We start from the raw sequence: 20,808 nt of genomic DNA, 5'->3' as shown, positions 1-20,808 counted from the left end.
ATTTAGTGAAAATCCATTATATATATAGAATTTTTTTTTTTCCCATATTGATATGTGTTAAGATTACCATATCAAAATAATTTAGTAAAAATTCATTATATATATAGAATTTTTTTTTTTTCTAAATGTTTTTTGTATTCTATATATATAATGAATTTTCACTAAATTATTTCTATATCCTTTTTTTTAGATTACCATATATATAATGAATTTCCACTTACTGTATTTTTTTTTTATAGTTATCCTAATGTTTTTGTATTTTGATTTTTCCATATTAATATGTGTTGATTGAGAAAATTGTGCTGTTATTTTGAAATATGCATGTGATTTTGTTATATGTATCCTAATGTTTTTTGTTATGTGGTATAAACAGATGGCCGATTCTGAATTGCATGACATTATTATGCACTACAAGTCCATTGTGAAAGGAATTTATAATGTTGACCCTGATAGGTACTATTTTATTAATTTGATGGATGATGTTTTACAAGTGTCTTTAGAAAATTTACCTGCACAATTAGGAGTCTCAATTATCATGCATTGTGATTTGCCTAGAAGTCATGAGAAAATGGTAGTGCAGAGTGATGCTGATATGTTACAAGTTTTTAGCTTTCATACTAATCCTTATAAAAAATGTGTTCATATTCATGTTGAGTTAGAAACTGTTGAAAATTTAAACATGGTATGTGAGAGGAATGGTGCTGTGAGGGATGGTGAAAGGGATGGTTGTCCAAGGGGTGCCATGTAAGTGGTGGTGAAAGGGATGGTGATGAGGAAGATGAGAATGATGGAGATTATATATTTGGTTTCAGTTCAGAAGATGAGGAATGGGAAGATGAAAATGAAGGGTATTCTAGTGATAGCGGACTAGTAGATGAAAGTACTATGGGGGGAGTTCAAATAAGTAGTGATGATGGTTTGTCCAATTATGGGTCAGGGGATGAATGTGGATCAGAATCAAGTATTGAAATATTGGGTGATATTGATAAAGAAGATAGGTTTAAAGGTAAAGCCTTTGATCAATGTTTATTTAGGATAGAATTTCAAGAGTTCCAGGACAAAAGATAGAATTAGTGAAAGGTCACATATTTGACAATACTAAGAAATTTAGGGAAGTGTTGAGGGATTATGCAATTCAGGAGTGTTTTAAAATGGTTAGGAAAAAAAATGAAAAAGCTAGAATAAGATGTCATTATGCTGCTCCAAGTTGCCCATGGATTATACATGCATCACCTCTCTTTGATAAAATCACCTATTAGATTAAAAAAAATAAACAAAGAGCATACTTGTGTGAAGGAGAGCACTTCTAGGGAAGCAACATCAACATGGATTACTATGAAGTTTGCAGATAGGATAAGAAAGAATCCTGAGATTAAAATAGCATCTTTGGGAGCTGCAGTGAAGGCACAATATGGAATTGAACCTAGTAGAATGCAGTTGTATAGGGCAAAGAGAAAGGCACTAGAGGAAATTAGGGGTAATCATGCTAAAGCTTACACATTACTTCCAGCTTATGCATATGAAATTGATAAAACAAATCCAGGAAGCTTGGCTAAAATTAGGAGGTTTAGGGCAAATTTGTATGTGAACCCAGTCTTTAGTAGAATTTTCATCTATTTTGAGGCACTGGCCACTGGTTTGAAAAAAGGATGTAGACCATTTATTGGTCTAGATGGCTGCCATTTGAAAGGACCCTATGGTGGTGTTCTACTTGCAGCCACTGCACTAGATAACAACAATGGCCTTTTCCCAGTGGCCTATAGTGTTGTGGAAAGTGAAGGAAAGGAAAGTTAGGGTTTTTTTCTAACACATCTGCAGACTATGATTGGCAAAGATTTTGAGGATAACCCATGGACTTTCATGTCGGATCAACAAAAGGTATTTTCATATTGAATGTTATTTAATTTTTATTTTATTATATTTGGTAAATTTAATTGTTGACATTGTTTTAACTGTTTTATATAGGGACTGGATTCTGCAATTTCTTATATCTTTCCTAAGGCCCACCATAGATATTGTTGCAGACATTTATTTAATAACTTTAAAAAGAAGTACCCTGGTTTGTTGTTAAGGAAGTACTTTTGGAAGGCTGCAAGAGCTTATAACCAAGCTGACTTTGATATTGCTATGGGGCATTTGAGGAATCTTACAGAAGAAGGGTATAATAATATGATACCCCAGGATCTCCGGATGCGGGTTGGCCAGGCGCACGCCCGATTACCCGGGGATATCAAACCAATTAGCAATAAATGAACATATAATACAGTTAAGATAAAACAAGAATAAATAAAACTGCTGAAACGAAACTAGAATGAAAATCCTTTATAGAAAAACCCTCAGAATAAAATTTTATAAATAAATAACTAGTCTGATACAACCAACTTCCCCAATTCTAATACAACTCGGGAATCCATCTCTAATGGACCCCTAATAATAATCCAAACTGAAATGAAAGCTACTCAAAGAACATCCAGAGTAAACCATGGAGAAAAGTCCTACATCGTCGGAAAAGTAAGTAGTAGTCTCTGCTCAACACGATCAAGTCTAAGTTTGGAACTGACAAGTACCTGAAAAATAGAGGTGGGTCAGGCCCACGAACAAGTTCTAACCTACTACAATTCAAGCAGAGACTCGATACGCATATACATTCTAACCAACTCAACAATAACTAAATAGTCCGTAGATATATATATATATATATATATATATATATATATTCACACTACAGGACTCTCACGGGACTACAGGCCCGTCTCAACCTGACTAATAGGCACCATGCAAAATGCACCAGAAGTGGGCATGACTACCTAGACCTAGCAGGGTACACATCTAACCATCATACCCAGCTATGCATCCCAATGCATATACGCTCCCTAGCCAACAACTCTGAGACTCTGGTTCATATCGTGGCACCATAACATAAATATATAAAGTCCGTTTCCAAGTGTGTCATTCAAAAAGTTTATTGACCTGACACCTAGTTATAAGTAGGACTTAACTTTTATAGTTAATCCATCTTATTTCGATATAGGTAGGACTTAGTGTTTGAACTAATCCATCCCCAATATAGGTAGGTCTCAGTATTTTGAACTGAGCCGTCCCTAGTATGCCACCGTCCCATACCGGTGCATAAACATCCATATAAGTAGGACTTAACTTTTTATAGTTAATCCAACTCATTCCAAAATAGGTAGGATTCAGTGTTTTACTAATCCATCCCTAATATGCCACCGTCTTATACCGGTGCATACAATCCATCCACCCAGTAGTTGACAATACAAATATATATATATGTAAATACCAACTAATCTATAACAAAAATAACAAGAGTCCATCACATGTATAACCAGTATATGTGTATAACATGCTTGTTCTGTTCTACCAATACATGATTCTCCAATAGAATTAAAACACGGAGAACATGCATAATCCATTCTGTAATTCACTATGAGCATAATAATAATATTATCATAATTAACATGCTCACTTTAAACCATCCCAAGATATTCAGTAAGTTTATAAGACACAATACTGTATATTTAGCAACTAGGTTCCCATTAAGCATAACAAAGTAACTAAGTTCCAGTAATTGATCATACATGTCATACATATAAACATCAATTTAATTCCCAAAATAGCACAATAGAATATACCAATTCACATGCTACTATTATACCAAACCAACATTAACTGAAGCAAGTCGTTAAATTCTATACGTCAGTTAATCCGTAGCTAGCAGTAGTTAAAGTTTAAGCATATTTGTTCCTACCACTGTTCCATGATTAACATGGGGTAACCATCCATAGTAATCCGCTAAATTAGTTTTTAAGCAATTAAACTCTTCATCTCCAACGACAGTATCCGGATTTTCATATACTGACTTATGTTCTGTATTACCCTGAACAATGGTGTTTTAATACACAGTAATCAACTCTTGAAAGTTATAATATGAACTTAGATCATCTCAAAACACCTCAATATAGCTCTTTCCAGAACTTATAAATCCCAAAATACGAGCACCACAGCCTAAACAGTCGCCCAAAAATCCAAAAAACTGAAGAACTGAAGAGAGACTGCTCCAAACAAGTTGGAGCTGCCTCCAACCTAGATGGAGCCGGCTCTAAACCACTTTGAGCCGCCTCTATCTCACTTTGAGCAGGCTCAAAGTCACTTTGAGCCGCCTCCAAGTCCCTTTGAGCCTCCTCATTCCTCCTCTCTTCATATCTGCTTGTTTCCTTTAACTGTGTCCTCTCCGGTGACATCCAGTTCATCCGTCCTAAATTGCTAAGGCTACTACTGGTTAAAGTTATGTTCCAGTGTGATCCAGAATAGTCTAATGCCTTAGTCATTCATCGACAACAATCGGAACAAGAATTATGCAATTGGAAGTTAGACCGATCAGTTTACCCTTCAAGAACACACACGGTTCTAACTAAATCCACCATGTGAACCAGAGTAATATTAAGGCTTCTCAGAGTGTTATAAACTAATCTCAACACGTTATATAGCAATTTACATGAATTAAACATCCAATTACGTGAATTAATTTATGAGTTAAACACGAAAGATCATAAATCAAGCAGTATAACTCATTACTACATTCAGTTTTAAAACAACAGAGACATGTAAACTAGTTTACTTTTAATCCTTATACGTTCCTGAAGTTGCGTTAGAATGCAAAGAACACAAGCCTAAGGAATAGAGTAGGATTAGAACTTGCCTTTACAGTTTTGGATTCAAAACTCCGTTGCCGTCCTTCTAAGTTTTTCCGATGAAATCTCCGATGACTATTCCACCTCTGTTGCTCTTGGTTTTATCCATGAGCCAACCACTGCTCCTCCTCCTCCTTGGTTCAACCCTAGCCTAAGGCAAAACCCTAGACTTCCTCCCTTTATCTCTCTCTGTAATTCGCCCTGTAATTCTCTGTTATTCTCTCTATTTACAGACTTGTGCTTACGGTTTCTAAAACCCTAAACCCTAGTATTCTTATGTATTTATAGGCTCCAAACAACAATCCTACTCCATGTAAAATTAGAGACAAAAACCCTAATTCCACTAATTACCAATAAGTCCGTAACAGTATAATTAACGCAAACAATTCAAATAATTACAAATAAGTCCAATTATTCAAGTAATAAAATAAAAATTCAATTAATTCAAATATCACCCAAAAACAGGAAACCATCCAAAACACGTAGCCACGTAAGCACCCAAAAATAATAAAATAAATACTGAAAACAATAAAATAAATAATAAAATTCCAATTATATCCCTTTCAAAACTAGGGGTATTACATTCTTCCCCCCTAACAAATGGAATTCCGTCCTTGGAATTCATGAAACTCTGAATTATTTTTGTTAAAATCCATTTCCATTCCATTGTGAATGCTGTCGCTATGCAGGAGCTCCACTGAATTCCAAATCCTCCAAGGAAACTTATGAGTTCCATATCAAAGAAACACAAAAGTTATGCAACACGTAAGTTGTATTGAGCAACTTCCTATCCTTACCCAAATTGTTTAAACAGGGTACAGATCCACAATCCTCCAAGGTACATAGCATAAATGTGTAAAACTTCTATGCGTCTCATCCTAACGTTGTAAATCACGAATCGATAGGCTACCACCTAAATGGAGAAACACCCTCCATGTAAGGCAATGTAATATATAAAACTGACTTTCCGTAGTAACGCACCTAGCTTCCATTATAAAAGACATCCCCAAATCAACTGTTTCCCACTCCCATTTTGATTTAGGTAGTGGCAAATATCTCCAATGAGCTCCGGTTATCCATCGTCCACCTTTCAAACAAGTGTTACTCATATAGGCAGTTATATACATGTCTCGTCCCAAACCTGATCCCGAGAACTGACAGTTGATGTCTTGATGTTCCTGATAACCATCCGAGTGCATTGAGGAGAAGTGTCGATTTTGAAATCGCATTCATTCTGACAACACCAACAAAATGACAAATCACCCGTTAATTCCTTAAGCTCAAACTGAGTAAGGTACACCTCCACGAAGATCAACCCTAATATATGCAGTTGACTTCCTTATTTCCTATGATAACAGCCCGTGTCATTGTTATACAAGCAAAACTACCATTGTGAACGCAACAATGAATCGCAGGATATGAAATATGCGATCGGTTGTTGAGAGCATCCACCTCCCTATTCCTTTTCCCCGGACAGAACTTAATGTAAAATGTGAATCACCACATTGAGGCATCTAAGTTGTCTTGTAATTCCCTCTATTCATACGAACTAATGACCCACCCGTTCGAAATAAACCAGAATTTAATTGATTTAATAAATAAACGAACCAACATCCCAACCAAATCCTGACCCTTTGTAAAAGTTAGCAACCCCTCATCCAAATCAATGAAAAAGGTCTATCAGTTGAACATAGAAAATGTCTACAAGGGTCTCATAATCTCGAATGGTCCATCTCGATCATTTTAGAAATGGTAAACAACTGCTTCATACCATGAATTATTTTATGTTGCACCGGGATGAATAAAGAACTAAGAGATGTGACTCTCAGTCCTTATATCCTCCTTCCCGTTTGTCTACAAAAAGTACCAACTGGTCTGGTACCACCAGCTTTCGTCTGCACCATTGCTTACATCGAAGCATTGTCAAAAGCTAACCCTGCAACTATATCTATGCATCACCAGTTAGTGATAAACTTACCGATAATAAAATTGACCGGTAATTCCATTCATCGAGGGTCAACTTATTATGACCTTTTTTTTTTCACACACACCGTGCACCGCTTCTTTATATAGGTGTTCGGTCTCACCTTCCTGTCCTTAACACACCTACTTTTCTATTATAGGTAAGTGTCAAGCTAACTCCTTGTCTTGTTTCAATTGATATGAAACTTTTCCCATCCTTCATATAGTCATCATCGTCGAAGCAACAGCTAATTGTTGCGAAAGATAACCCTAAAAATTTCCACATTTTATATAGTGTAGAAACTTTGGTTCCTCCTCCAAGTGCATACCAGTAACTCCTCCAGATGACACCCTTGTAAAATCGTGTCTTGATTACGAATAGACTGATAAAGCTTCTAATCAGCCCACTATCCTCTCCCGGCGTCATTCTAATAAGTACCTACCAGTACGAAATCCTCCATCCGAACCATAATGGCATTACAGTGATCTTTACTTACCACATCCTAACGAATCCCTAAAGCATTAACAACCACCATTATTATAGCGTTGTAAAAACAAATCCCTACCAAGCATATAGCATATCAAACTAATCCTTTTAGATTGTTTGACTCGTGTTGATAGTTTAACTATCCCATCCTAAATAGCATACCATATTGATGCAACCCGGGTCCGATAGATTGGCTAGGCCTTTGTATTTCTACCCAATCCTACATCCATACATTCACAAATCCTAGCACATATAGCGCTATTACCCATGTCATTAAAATAATAGTTGGTTGATCACATACTTGTGTCCCCATCCAATCCATACTCCCAATTCGGAATAATTAACAAAATGAAATACGTAATAACAAAACCGAAACACATAACAATCAAAGATGAAACACGTAGATACACATAATACATAAAACAACCAAAATAAAATTCTACTTAAGACATCCTCCATTCCAGAGAAGAAAACCTCCTCTTTGAACTCAAGTTCGCAAAAGTTCATTCCATAGTTTCGTTTATAATTATCCAACCTTAAAACTTATCCATTAACCGTAGCTTAACCGTACAATCGTTTGCCTAAGCAAATATCCGAAGTCTTAACCATCATATTCCTTATACGCAGAATGCAAACCATCTAACATGGCTTTACAAAGCAACTTAGAATGTCACAACCTAATCCCCATACTCTCCAGAATGTGATATAAAATCACGTCTTCGTTCTGATAAGAACTCCATCCGATTCCTAAACTTCTCAAATAACTCCCGGAGAGATGATACAAAACTTTAACTATATGTAATTTTGTTTACACCAACTCCATTAGTACCATTCACTATACTGCTGGTGAATGAAAGCACACTTGTGCGATCCTTTATCTTCAAGCTTCAATATCCCCTTTCTTGGAGATGTTGATATCTCCACCCTTAGGATCCTCTTCAGAATCCTACTCTTCGCTTGTCTCCTTTTCGAGATCATCCGAAGTTGTGTTGGCCCCGACATGCGGTGACCTAACACCTAACACCTACACCCTGATCTATTCTTAGCGTATACTTTCTAAGTAATGCCAACCTTGGAACTAAACCTTCGATCCCAAGTTCTGCTTCCGGCAAAAAAAAACTCAACAACCTACTCCTTTACTCCTTCGAGTCCGTATCGCTTTTGCCTTGAACCCCATCCTCCTCCTAATGTCAACCATTTATGGAATATAATTGACATCAACTCCTCTGAACGAACCGTAAAGAGAGTACAACGAATCCTAATATAGCTCTAAGTTTTAAGAAACGCAACGCAGAAGTTCTATAATGAAAACACTCCTAAGGACACTAGAACCTGGAGTGCTCTGATACCAACTGTGATACCCCCGGATTTTCTGATGCGGGTTGGCCAGGCCCACGCCCGATTACCCGGGGATATCAAACCAATTAGCAATAAATGAACACAGAATACAGTTAAGATAAAACAAGAATAAATAAAACTGCTGAAACGAAACTAGAATGAAAATCCTTGATAGAAAAAGCCTCAGAATAAAATTTTATAAATAAATAATTAGTCTGATACAACCAACTTCTCCAATTCTAATACAACTCGGGAATCCATCTCTAATGGACCCCTAATAATAATCAAAACTAAAATGAAAGCTACTCAAAGAACATCCAGAGTAAACCATGGAGAAAAGTCCTACGTCGTCGGAAAAGTGAGTAGTAGTCTCTGCTCAACACGATCAAGTCTAAGTCTGGAACTAACAAGTACCTGAAAAAAAGAGGTGGGTCAGGACCACGAACAAGTTCTAACATACTACAATCCAAGTAGAGACTCGATAAGCATATACATTCTAACCAACTGAACAATAACTAAATAGTCCGTAGATATATATATATATATATATATATATATATATATATATATATTCACACTACAGGACTGTCACTGGACTACAGGCCCGTCTTAACCTGACTAGTAGGCACCATGCAAAACACACCAGAGGTGGGCATGACTACCTAGACCTAGTAGGGTACACATCTAACCATCATAGCCAGCTATGCATCCCAATGCATATACACTCCCTAGCCAACGACTCTAAGACTCAGGCTCATATCGTGGCACCATAACATAAATATATAAAGTTCGTTTCCAAGTGTGTCATTCAAAAAGTTTATTGACCTGATACCTAGTTATAAGTAGAACTTAACTTTTGTAGTTAATCCATCTTATTTCGATATAGGTAGGACTTAGTGTTTGAACTAATCCATCCCCAATATAGGCAAGTCTCAGTGTTTTGAACTGAGCCGTCCCTAGTATACCACCGTCCCATACCGGTGCATAAACATCTATATAAGTAGGACTTAACTTTTTATAGTTAATCCAAATCATTCCAAAATAGGTAGGATTCAGTATTTTACTAATCCATCCCTAATATGCCACCGTCCTATACCGGTGCATACAATCCATCCATCCAGTAGTTGACAATACAAATATATATATGTAAATACCAACTAATCCATAACAAAAATAATAAGAGTCTATCACATGTATAACCAGTATATGTGTATAACATGCTTGTTCTGTTCTACCAATACATGATTCTCCAACAGAATTAAAACACGGAGAACAGGCATAATCCATTCTGTAATTCACTATGAGCATAATAATAATATTATCATAATTAACATGCTCACTTTAAACCATCCCAAGATATTCAGTAAGTTGATAAGACACAATACTGTATATTTAGCAACTAGGTTCCCATTAAGCATAACAAAATAACTAAGTTCCAGTAATTGATCATACATGTCATACATATAAACATCAATTTAATTCCCAAAATAGCATAACAGAATATACCAATTCACATGCTACTATTATACCAAACCAACATTAACTGAAACAAGTCGTTAAATTCTATACGTCAGTTAATCCGTAGCTAGCAGTAGTTAAAGTTTAAGCATATTTGTTCCTACCACTGTTCCATGATTAACATGGGGTAACCATCCATAGTAATCTGCTAAATTATTTTTTAAGCAATTAAACTCTTCATCTCCAACGACAGTATCCGGATTTTCATATACTGACTTATGTTCTGTATTACCCTGAACAATGGTGTTTTAATACACAGTAATCAACTCTTGAAAGTTATAATATGAACTTAGATCATCTCAAAACACCTCAATATAGCTCTTTCCAGAACTTAAAAATCCCAAAATCTGAGCACCACAGCCCAAACAGTCACCCAAAAACCCAAAAAACTGAAGAACTGAAGAGAGACTGCTCCAAACAAGTTGGAGCCGCCTCCAACCTAGATGGAGCCGGCTTTAAACCACTTTGAGCCGCCTCTATCTCACTTTGAGCGCCTCCAAGTCCCTTTGAGCCTCCTCATTCCCCCTCTATTCATATCTGCTTGTTTCCTTCAACTGTATCCTCTCCGGTGACATCCAGTTCATCCGTCCTAAATTGCTAAGGCTACCACTGGTTAAAGTTATGTTCCAGTGTGATCCAGAATAGTCTAATGCCTTAGTCATTCACCGACAACAATCGGAACAAGAATTATGCAATTAGAAGTTAGACCGATCAGTTTACCCTTCAAGAACACACACGGTTCTAACTAAATCCACCATGTGAACCAGAGTAATATTAAGGCTTCTCAGAGTGTTATAAACTAATCTCAACACGTTATATAGCAATTTACATGAATTAAGCATCCAATTACGTGAATTAATTTATGAGTTAAACACGAAAGATCATAAATCAAGCAGTATAACTCATGGCTACATTCAGTTTTAAAACAACAGAGACATGCAAACTAGTTTACTTTTAATCCTTATACGTTCCTGGAGTTGCGTTAGAATGTAAAGAACACAAGCCTAAGGAATAGAGTAGGATTAGAATTTGCCTTTACAGTTTTGGATTCAAAACTCCGTTGCCGTCCTTCTAAGTTTTTCCGATGAAATCTCCGACAACTGTTCCACCTCTGTTGCTCTTGGTTTTATCCACGAGCCAACCATTGCTCCTCCTCCTCCTTGGTTCAACCCTAGCCTAAGGCAAAACCCTAGACTTCCTCCCTTTTATCTCTCTCTGTAATTCGCCCTGTAACTCTCTGTTATTCTCTCTGTTTATAGACTTGTGCTTATGGTTTCTAAAACCCTAAACCCCAGTATTCTTATGTATTTATAAGCTCCAAACAACAATCCTACTCCATGTAAAATTAGAGACAAAAACCCTAATTCCACTAATTACCAATAAGTTCGTAACAGTATAATTAACGCAAACAATTCAAATAAATACAAATAAGTCCAATTAATCAAGTAAAAAAATAAAAATTCAATTAATTCAAATATCACCCAAAAACAAGAAACCATCCAAAACACGTAGCCACGTAAGCACCCAAAAATAATAAAATAAATACTGAAAATAATAAAATAAATAATAAAATTTCGATTATATCTCTTTCAAAACTAGGGTTATTATAAATAATTTGATAGAATTGCTTGTATCATCCTGGTCTAGGCATTGGTTTGATGAAAATGTGAAAAATGATCATGTCACAAACAATTTAAGTGAATCATTTAACAATTGGGTTGGTGCACAAAGAAATAGTACAATTTTGAACATATTAGAATGGATTAGGATGCAATTGATGGGTAGGATTCAAAAGAGGTATGAGGTGGCATGCAGTTGACAAACATTGGTGACTCCTAACATTAGGAAGAAGTTGAACCAACTCGTAGAGGAATCTAGACAATGTAGTGTCATCTTTGCTGGAGCGGATGAATATGAAATAATGGATGAAACTGGTACAACTGTGGTAGACCTTGGTGCTAGGACTTGTGTATGTAGGGCATGGCAAATTTCTGGCCTCCCTTGCAAGCATGCAGCAGCTGCAATGGCTTACAAGAGAATGAATATTGAGCTGTTTTGTGATAAAAAAAAAAAAAATTAGTAAGGATGCTTATTTGGAAGCTCATGGGGGAATGATACATCCCATACTTGACTCAAAACTATGGCCACCTGCTCATGGTGATCCACTTGATCCTCCTCCACCTTATAGAAGGCCTGGTAGGCCAAAGAAAAATAGAAGAAGAGATGCAGATGAACCTGCAGCAGGGACTAGTCAAGTGAGAAAGTCAATGACCATAAGATGCATGACTTGCAAGCCTCTTGGACATAACAAAAGAACATGTCCAAAAAATACAAATAAGGTCCAGAAGGGAAGTTCTTCGAAAGCTGCAAATGCAAGTGGTCCAGAGGGAAGTTCAAGCACATCTCAGGTAATTTAATTATCTGGTTTAATTTAATTAAGTGTTTTAATAAAAACTGAATTAGTGCATGCTATTTATTCTTATGTTTTGTTTGTTTTTTAATATCAGAGAGTTAAGAGGGGGGGTTTATCACAGCCCTTGGGTGCAAGCAATTCTCAACCCCAACTTGGTAGAGGCACAACTCAAATGGTAACTTTTTATTTTTATTTTTTGCATTTACAGATTTCCTTTATTGGCCATACAATTATTTGAAATTATTGTGGTTGTTTAACTCAGGCAGTTAGAGGTGGGAGGGGTGGTATAAGCAGTTCTCAACCGCAAGGTGTGACATGGAGTTTTGGTGCAAACAGTTCTCAGCCCCAACTTGGTAGAGGGACAACTCAAATGGTAACTTTTTTATTATTATTTTTTTCATTTACAGATTTACTTTACTGGCCATACAATTATTTGAAATTATTATGGTTGTTTGACTCAGGCAGTTAGAGATGGGATGGGTGGTATAAGCAATTCTCAACACCAAGGTGCTACACGGAGTTTGGGTGCAAGCAATTCTCAGCCCCAACTTGGTAGAGGCACAACTCAAATGGTAAATTTTTTATTTTTATTTTTTCATATAGAGATTTACTTTATTAGCCATATAGTTATTTGAGATTGTTGTGTTTGTTTGACTTAGGAAGTTAGAGGTGGGAGGGATGCGTTTATGTCTCAGCCCCAACTTGGTAGTGGTACCTTTTCTGACATGGTAAATTATAGTGTCATGTAAATTTAGTTATATATTTCATTTCATTTTTTTTTTTGAACTCCATTTATTTGTTTTTCACAGGCAATGTGGTAACTGTCATGCTGTTTCAATCCTTCTGGCCTCCCTGAAGAATGTTTTTTGTGTTCTTATTTGGAGCATATGTAGGGATGGCAATAGGGCGGTTTAAGGCTGGTTTTCCATTCCCCATCCCCGCCCCCGCTTAATTTTGGTACCCCCAAAACCGTCCCATAACCGTTTAAGTTTTTACTTCTAATCCCCATAACCGCCCCCGCCCCGCCCACGTCCCCGCCCCCGCCCCATAACCGGTTAAATTTAAAATTTTCCAATTTTTTTATTTTTTGATTCTACACAAGTTCTGTAGAACCACATAAATCTGAGAAAGAAAATGGAAATAGATTCATATCATCGTCGTATCAATCCCACAATAAAATCAGCCATAAAATAAATAAATAAAAGAAACCCCTAAGTTGTCATAGATTGAGAAAGAAAATGGAAATAGATTCATAAAATGGAAACAATAGTCAGAAACCCCAACTTATCGGGAAAAAAATGAATGTTCTGTATTTTAGATAGAGATATTAAGAAGAAGAAGCAAACATATAAAAAATAAAAAATAAAAAAAAACCAAAACAAAAAATATAGAACTATTGCCGATTGGATCTCTATGTATAGAGAGAGAAAGATATACAGCTGGATGAAGACAATATCTAACCCTAACCTAAGTATCTCTTTAAATCCTCCAGACAAAGGTGGAAAACACTGAATTAAACCCATCAAATCCATGTAGGTGAGTTCAATCTTTATTACAGAAACAGACCAAAAAAGGAGAGAGGCAGAAATTCTATGTATAAAAATTACCAATCTATGAAGCCAAGACCTAAAAAGAGTAGCAAATCTGAAGGGATCTTAGAGAAATACCTTTTGGGATAACCTTCGACCACTAAAGAAACCACAGATACTGGGATTTTGTGAAAAATCGATGGTCAGATCTATCAGTGTCGGCAGCCACTATCAGAATATAGCGTTTGAAAGTGAAGTCTGAAACTAAAAGTGAAATCTAGGGTTTCAATATATATATATACATATATAGTGAAGGTTAATTTTGTAAATATATTAAGATGGAAGGGTATACTAGTAATTTAATATATTAATTGGGGCCGGTTTCGGGGCCGATGCGGGGTGGGGATCTGAGTCCCCCACAACCGCCCCAAAACCGGCCGGTTTTTTTTTTTTAACCCCTATCCCCACCCCATTTAAGTAAACAGTTCTCCAAACTCACTTTAAATGGGGCGGGGGCAGGGCAGTTCCCCACCAGGTTGGGGATTTTTGCCACCCCTAAGCATATGTGGATAACTTGTCACTTTTGATATTACTGTTTTGTTTTGATGGCATGTGGACAAGTGTTTGCTCATAGTTAGAGTTGCATTTGGAGCATGTGTGGATAACCTATCACTTTGGGGAAACTTTGCTTGCTACTTGTTGACAATTTTTGGGATATTATTGGATAGGTTCTTAGACAGGATATAATTACATACTTTATACTCATGGTTATGGGTATACTTTTGGTTGTTCTGTGTATGTACATACTTTATACTCATGGGTCATGGGTATACTTTTGGTTGTTTTGTGTATGTAATGAAGTGGAGATAGTTGGATTGAACTATATATAAGCTTTTGGTTATTTTTTGTATGCCGCTATGTTTTGCAATGGAGTTCATATTATATAACTTTCATATTTCTTCTTAATAGACTTATATTGCTTCTAGTTTATATGGAACACACAAGTGTCATATTGATTCAAAAACAGACTTACATTGCTTCGAAACACAGTACAAACTTAATAGCTACTAAAATGTTTTTAACAAGGCTAAGAAAGACAACAACAAAGCTACAATAATGAACATCTTCATTTGTCCATTTCTTGCTTCAATCAGATCCAACCGCCTATTCATTGCTTCATATTGGTCTCTCAAATAAGCAGCATCATCATTCCGTTGAACTTCACCATCTTGATTTGTAGATGATTCATAACCACCTATTGTACCAATGGGGTTGCACCACTCCCATAATGAACATTTTTTTTTTTCATAGGTATAATACAACTTCCCTTTGTTGTGATAAGTGTCGTAAATTGTAACCCTTATTGCAGCTGTTACACCACAATAACAAGTCATACTATTGTACCTCAAATTCCTTGGAGCATTGCCTCTTGCAATATTTGAGCTTGACGAAGACATCTAGTTAAGCAATAATGAAAAGGAAAAATAAAATAATTAAATAAAACCACAAAATATGAGAGATGGAGGGAAAAACTGTAACTATATATATATAGATATGTATATATATATATATAGAGAGAGAGAATTATATATATATATATATATATATATATATATATTGAGAGAGAGAGAATATATATATAGAGAGAAAGAGAATCATATATATATATATATATATTGAGAGAGAGAAAAAAAAAATCATATATAGCAGACCTTGAAGGAGACCTCAAAGGAGAACAGACCTTGAAGGAGTAACAGATCTTCAGCTTCACGTAGAGAAATTTTAGAGAGAGAATTGTTAGAGAGAGAAAGAAGGTAGTATTATGTAGAGAGAGTGTGGGCTTATAAAGATATCATGTAAGGGCTTTTTTGTCTTTTTATTCTGGGTATATAGGTAATTTTAATACAAAAGTAAGGGTTAAAATGCCTTTGCAAATATAGTAAGGGCAAATGTGGTATTACAGGGTTAAAAATAGCTGATGTCATCATTGACTGGCATTGACTTTCACCGGAGGGGGCTAAGTGTTACGACGGAACAAACCTTGAGGGATGACGGTGTAATTTTTTATACGTAAGGGGTACCGCCTGTAATTACCCCTAACCGCAGGGGAGGTAAATGTAATTACCCCTAAAAGAAAGTAATCACCCCGTAATTGAGGTAATCAATATTTGACTCCACGATTACCCCATAATTGAGGTAATCAATATTTATCTAATAGCATAATTAGAGTAATTAAAAGTTGACAAAATCTCCCAATTATTCAAAGATGTGGACCCATATTGTCTAGCCTATGTCAGCTCGAAACTTAGAATCCTCCTTTTGGCGCCTTTTATACACATTTAAAGATTTCTGCCATCGATCTCCACCAGTGCATATGTACATGTCAAATTACCTTTATACCTTTAGTTTCTTGGATTACGACTCTGCCCTTAGTTGAAGCTTGAATTCCATCTTTGACCATGATCAAGAGGTAACTAATTTGACATTAACTTATAAAAATCCAGCTAAGCTAGCAATAAAAATAAAAATATAGACTCTAGTTTTGATCCACGAAATATGCCACCATAAATCCTCCTAACCTAAAGTTACTTTGCTTCTAGTCTCTGAGACATATAGGATTGTTACCTAGGAATATGATATTTCAGAGTACGCACAGTTAATTAGACCTAGAAAGGCGTCATATGGATGTTAATCTGCAACTATCTCTTGAAATTACTGATAAAATGTACTTAAAATCCAGTTAATTAGTATGTTTACAAATATCAAAATCATTCTCAGAAACACACAAGCCAGTAACTAGAGCAAAGAAGAGATAAGATTATTTTTGTGGAAAACCCTTGAAAGGAAATAACCATACAACCTTTTCCAGAATCCACTTTGAGAAAGTCGTGCACAACTAAGTTATCAGATTCCACACCTAGTCGAAGAGTTTGGCAGACGGAAATAAATCACGTTCTTGAAAAGCCCTCAATCGTCTCTTCATCATCCTCAATTCAGCAGCAGAGACTGACGGCGTTGTTCGTGTAGTGTGCATCTGACGCATGTGTTGTTCCAGGTCTGGGGTTGTTGCGAATCTCCTTTGGTTTCACACTTTCTGTGAAAAGCACTTTGATGATGGAGCAGTCCATTTCTGGATTAAAAACTCCGGGTATAAATATTACAGGAACGCCATTGGAACAAAGCTCTCTCTCTAGATGATGATGATGTGTATGGCCTTTTCTTTATTCTACAGGGCTTTTAAAATAATTTTTGGCGGTTATTTACTTAGTTAATTAAGGTGATAAAGCATCAAATGCTGGATTCCAGTTGTTTACCTCACAAATTGGCAGCGGAGTGGGAGCCTATTCAATGACATGGACGAATAAATAAATGACACGTGGATTATTGGTGGGCCTCGATAAACTGATGTTTCGCTGTTGATTCAAGTAACCAAAAAGGAGCTGAATGAATGCCTTGACTGGATTAATGACAATATTGACGTGCCAAAAGCAAACGCGAAGTCTGAAGTGAGTCAGACACTTGGCTTAGGGCACACAGTCCATTTTGGTCCGTTTATAAGGATTTTTAGAACCAAACCACTCGTTGTGGTTCCAAAAAATCTGAAACCGAATCAGGCCAAATCGTGAAAAAAACGAGTTGGGTTGGTTCGGTTCGGTTCGATTCGATTCCATTATTTTAGTTGAAATTTTTTTTCCCTTGAATTGTATATACAATAAAAATAACAATAAAAGCATTCACATTCCCAAATCCAAGACTAAAATAAAGAAAGAAAAGGAGAGAGGAAAATGGGTGAAATAGACCCAAAAGCTGAACCCTAGAAATTAAAATAAAGTTGAATCTTGCTGAAACTTAAAAGAATGGCAAATCCGTGATTGAAAATTAAGAAACTTGATTCGTTGTCGTTGTTGGTTGTTTTTAAGGCGCAAACACGTTGTGAAACTTAGACATCTGTGAATTGAAAGTGAGAGAGAAAGGGAAAGAGTATGAGAAAGGATGTCAAATATGGCTGCGATAAAAGATTGACGACAATGACTGAACTTCAAAGGTTGCATGAGAGCGATTGATCAACAACTGACAACTAAGAAGTGAATGAGGCAACGCGAGCAAAGAAAGAAAAAAAAAGAGAGATAGTGGAGGAATGTTGGAACGTATCCAAAAATCAAAACATTGGGAGAAAGAAAAGCAAATAAAAAAAATATATTAGATAGTGATGAATGTTGACTCACGTTTGATCGTTGTGTCGAAATCCCTTGCAATGTTAAGAGTAGTGTGTGTGTGTGTGTATATATATATATATATACGGTTTGGCCAGTCCGTTCTTATAGGACCCTGATCCAGGACCGAACCAAAAATTCACGGTTCCATTATTTTAGAATCGTGACCGGACCAAACCGTTATGGAACCAGCCCAGACCTCCCACCTCGGTCCAGTCCGATTTAGTTTTTTAGGTTGACAGTTTTTTTGCACACTCCTAACTTGGCTAGGAATAATTCCCAACAAAATCAAATTAAAATAAAAAACAAAAATCAAGAAATAAGAGATTTATGCAACAAATAAATTGAAATATTTTGGTTGAGGGGGAATTCAAATCCTCTACTACCATACCAACATGTCTTTCAATTACAATTTTTTTTCTAATTAATTTCTTTTTATGTTAATTTTCTTGTAGCATGTCAATTAATTTTTCAATCTCTTAATTTCAAGGGAAAATATCATTTGAGTTAGCAACTTCTTTTACAAGGAGCACTTAGGCGCCATCCAATCTCGGGGCCAGCTGGCTAAGGAAATGGACCAATATGGGGCTGACAATAAGAGCGTCTGCATCAACTTCTTTGGATTTTTGCTCTTCAAAAATGGCACTTCAGATTTTGCACAAGTAACGTCAGCAGTTTTGGTCTCCGAAAACAGGCACTCTATCATGCTCTCCGGATTTTCACTCTTCAAAAAAAAAAAAAACTATTTTTTTTTTTTACTTTTTCCTAATGGTTGTATTTATAACTATCATATTTCTAATGGACACATTTTATGTACTAGAATTTTTATTATGTAATAATTTTTTAAGATTAAAAATGATGAAATGACAATATTTTTTGATCAAGCAATATCTTTGCAAATTATTTAAAAAATTAGAATTGATATTATAATTTCCAACAATACATTATTATTATGGATTTAAAAAAATAAATCCAACAATACATTATTACAAGGTTTTTAATTTGTTTTTGGCCCAAATCAAAAAAATTTTGAACAAACAATGCCTAAACAATTTTTTTTTTTTTTTTTAAAAGCTCAAAATACCCCATTTTTTAGGTTTTTTCCAAAAAACTATTCTGCCAATCAGTGTCTTAAGGCACTGTTACTGCCAGTTTTAAAAATAAAATAAAAATAGTCGTTGCACTTAAAACAGCGACATTTTGGATAAAGAAAATTAAATAAATAAATAACCTTGATCGGACTCGGGCTCGCGTTATTCTGTGAGTCGGTTCGTGAGCTATTACGGGCCCGCCCAATTTTGCCAGCCCGTTGCGTAGATTTGGGAGCCCAAATTGCTGAAAAGGCCCTTTGGCCTGCATATGCTCTAAGCGGCCCCACATTTCTGCTAGCAATTCAGCTAGCTAAAAGATGAGTCTCATGTATAGATGGTCATATATGCACCATATCGGATACCTTAAGTCCCAAACAATAGAAAGGCCCCAAAATTTTGCATTTCCTTACTGGTTACAACCTCTTTTAGTCTATTATATTAAAATGTAAGATCACGTTTGTGATCGAGAATTATAAGTAAATATTATTTGCGATTGTTTCATGTAATCTCTTTATGGTATTATTTATTTCCTTTTTTTTCTTTTTTTTGGTTATAAGAAAGTGCCGTCCGTTATATATATCAATATGTGGGGTCCACAAGAAAGTAAGTCAATGATGACACAATGTTTGGCATGAAAAGGAAGCTCAAATTCTATGGCTTATTATGTAAGTTTTCATCTTTGTGGCTTATCATGGAAGCCTCACTTTTTTCCTATAAAAGCCATGCATCTACTACTTCGCTGGATGTAACTTGAACAAGTATAATAAAGTTATTTTACTTTCTCTCTCTTATACTTTCTCTCTCTAAAGCTCTCACTCAATATTACTCTCTATATATATATATTTATCATACGTTATCAGCACGAGCTCTATCCATCTGAGATTTGAAGAAGAAGCTTTCTCTCCCTCTTTCTATCCCTACTATATATCTATTTTGTGATATTAGTTTTGATAGATTGTTGGGTTGGTTTGCTTTATCGGATAAAATAATATTTCTGACTCCAAAGAGTAAGGAAATGTTAATTATGGATTATTATTCATAAAATAAATTTGTTCACTTAAATGATATATGTGCTTACACTATGGTCGGTTCTACCACCTTTATTATTTAATGATTTATGGGCCGGTTTTACCGCTTTTATTGTTTACTAATTTATTTACTATGACTGGATTTACCACCTTTATTATTTAAATAATTTATATTATGTTATTATCTCATTTAATGTCATTTTATTTTATATACTATGCTAAATTATATTTTTATATTGTCGTCACATCTAGTTATTCTGAAAATGTCAAATTTGACAAAGCTGGAATTCATGGCCCTGGATATTTTTGGCAAAAATTATTTATCATGGATTCTGGATGCTCAGATCCATTTGGATGCCATGGGCCTTGGAGACACAATTAAAGAAAAGAATGATGCATCATTGCAAGATAAAGCAAAGGCCATGATTTTTCTCCGGCACCATATTAGTGAGGAACTGAAAAATGAATACCTCACTGAAAGAGATCCACTTTGTTTGTGGAACAATTTGAAAGACA

General features: G+C 35.7%; 1 protein-coding gene across 2 annotated transcripts; it reads left to right on the top strand.

Annotated features, from left to right (window-relative positions):
* Window positions 1-226: 226 nt before the first annotated feature.
* LOC132271719 (uncharacterized) lies at window positions 227-15,260 on the top strand. Of its 2 annotated transcripts, XM_059773181.1 has the most exons (7): window positions 227-1,878; window positions 1,966-12,425; window positions 12,525-12,605; window positions 12,693-12,803; window positions 12,892-13,002; window positions 13,090-13,158; window positions 13,240-15,260. In XM_059773181.1, exons 2-7 carry the CDS (start codon window positions 12,129-12,131, stop codon window positions 13,249-13,251), a joined length of 681 nt encoding a protein of 226 aa, XP_059629164.1. In that variant the 5' UTR covers window positions 227-1,878; window positions 1,966-12,128; the 3' UTR covers window positions 13,252-15,260. The 2 variants fall into 2 exon arrangements, with proteins under 2 accessions (XP_059629164.1, XP_059629163.1); XM_059773180.1 differs by lacking the exon at window positions 227-1,878 and having other exon boundaries at window positions 1,939-12,425; window positions 13,090-15,260.
* The last annotated feature ends 5,548 nt before the right edge of the window (window positions 15,261-20,808 follow it).

Source organism: Cornus florida, unplaced genomic scaffold (genome assembly GCF_030987335.1).
Source record: "Cornus florida cultivar Cherokee Brave unplaced genomic scaffold, ASM3098733v1 CherokeeBrave_3.0.0_Hap2_Chr08, whole genome shotgun sequence".
NCBI classification, from domain to species: Eukaryota; Viridiplantae; Streptophyta; class Magnoliopsida; order Cornales; family Cornaceae; genus Cornus; species Cornus florida.
This window is presented reverse-complemented; position numbering and strand designations above follow the sequence as displayed.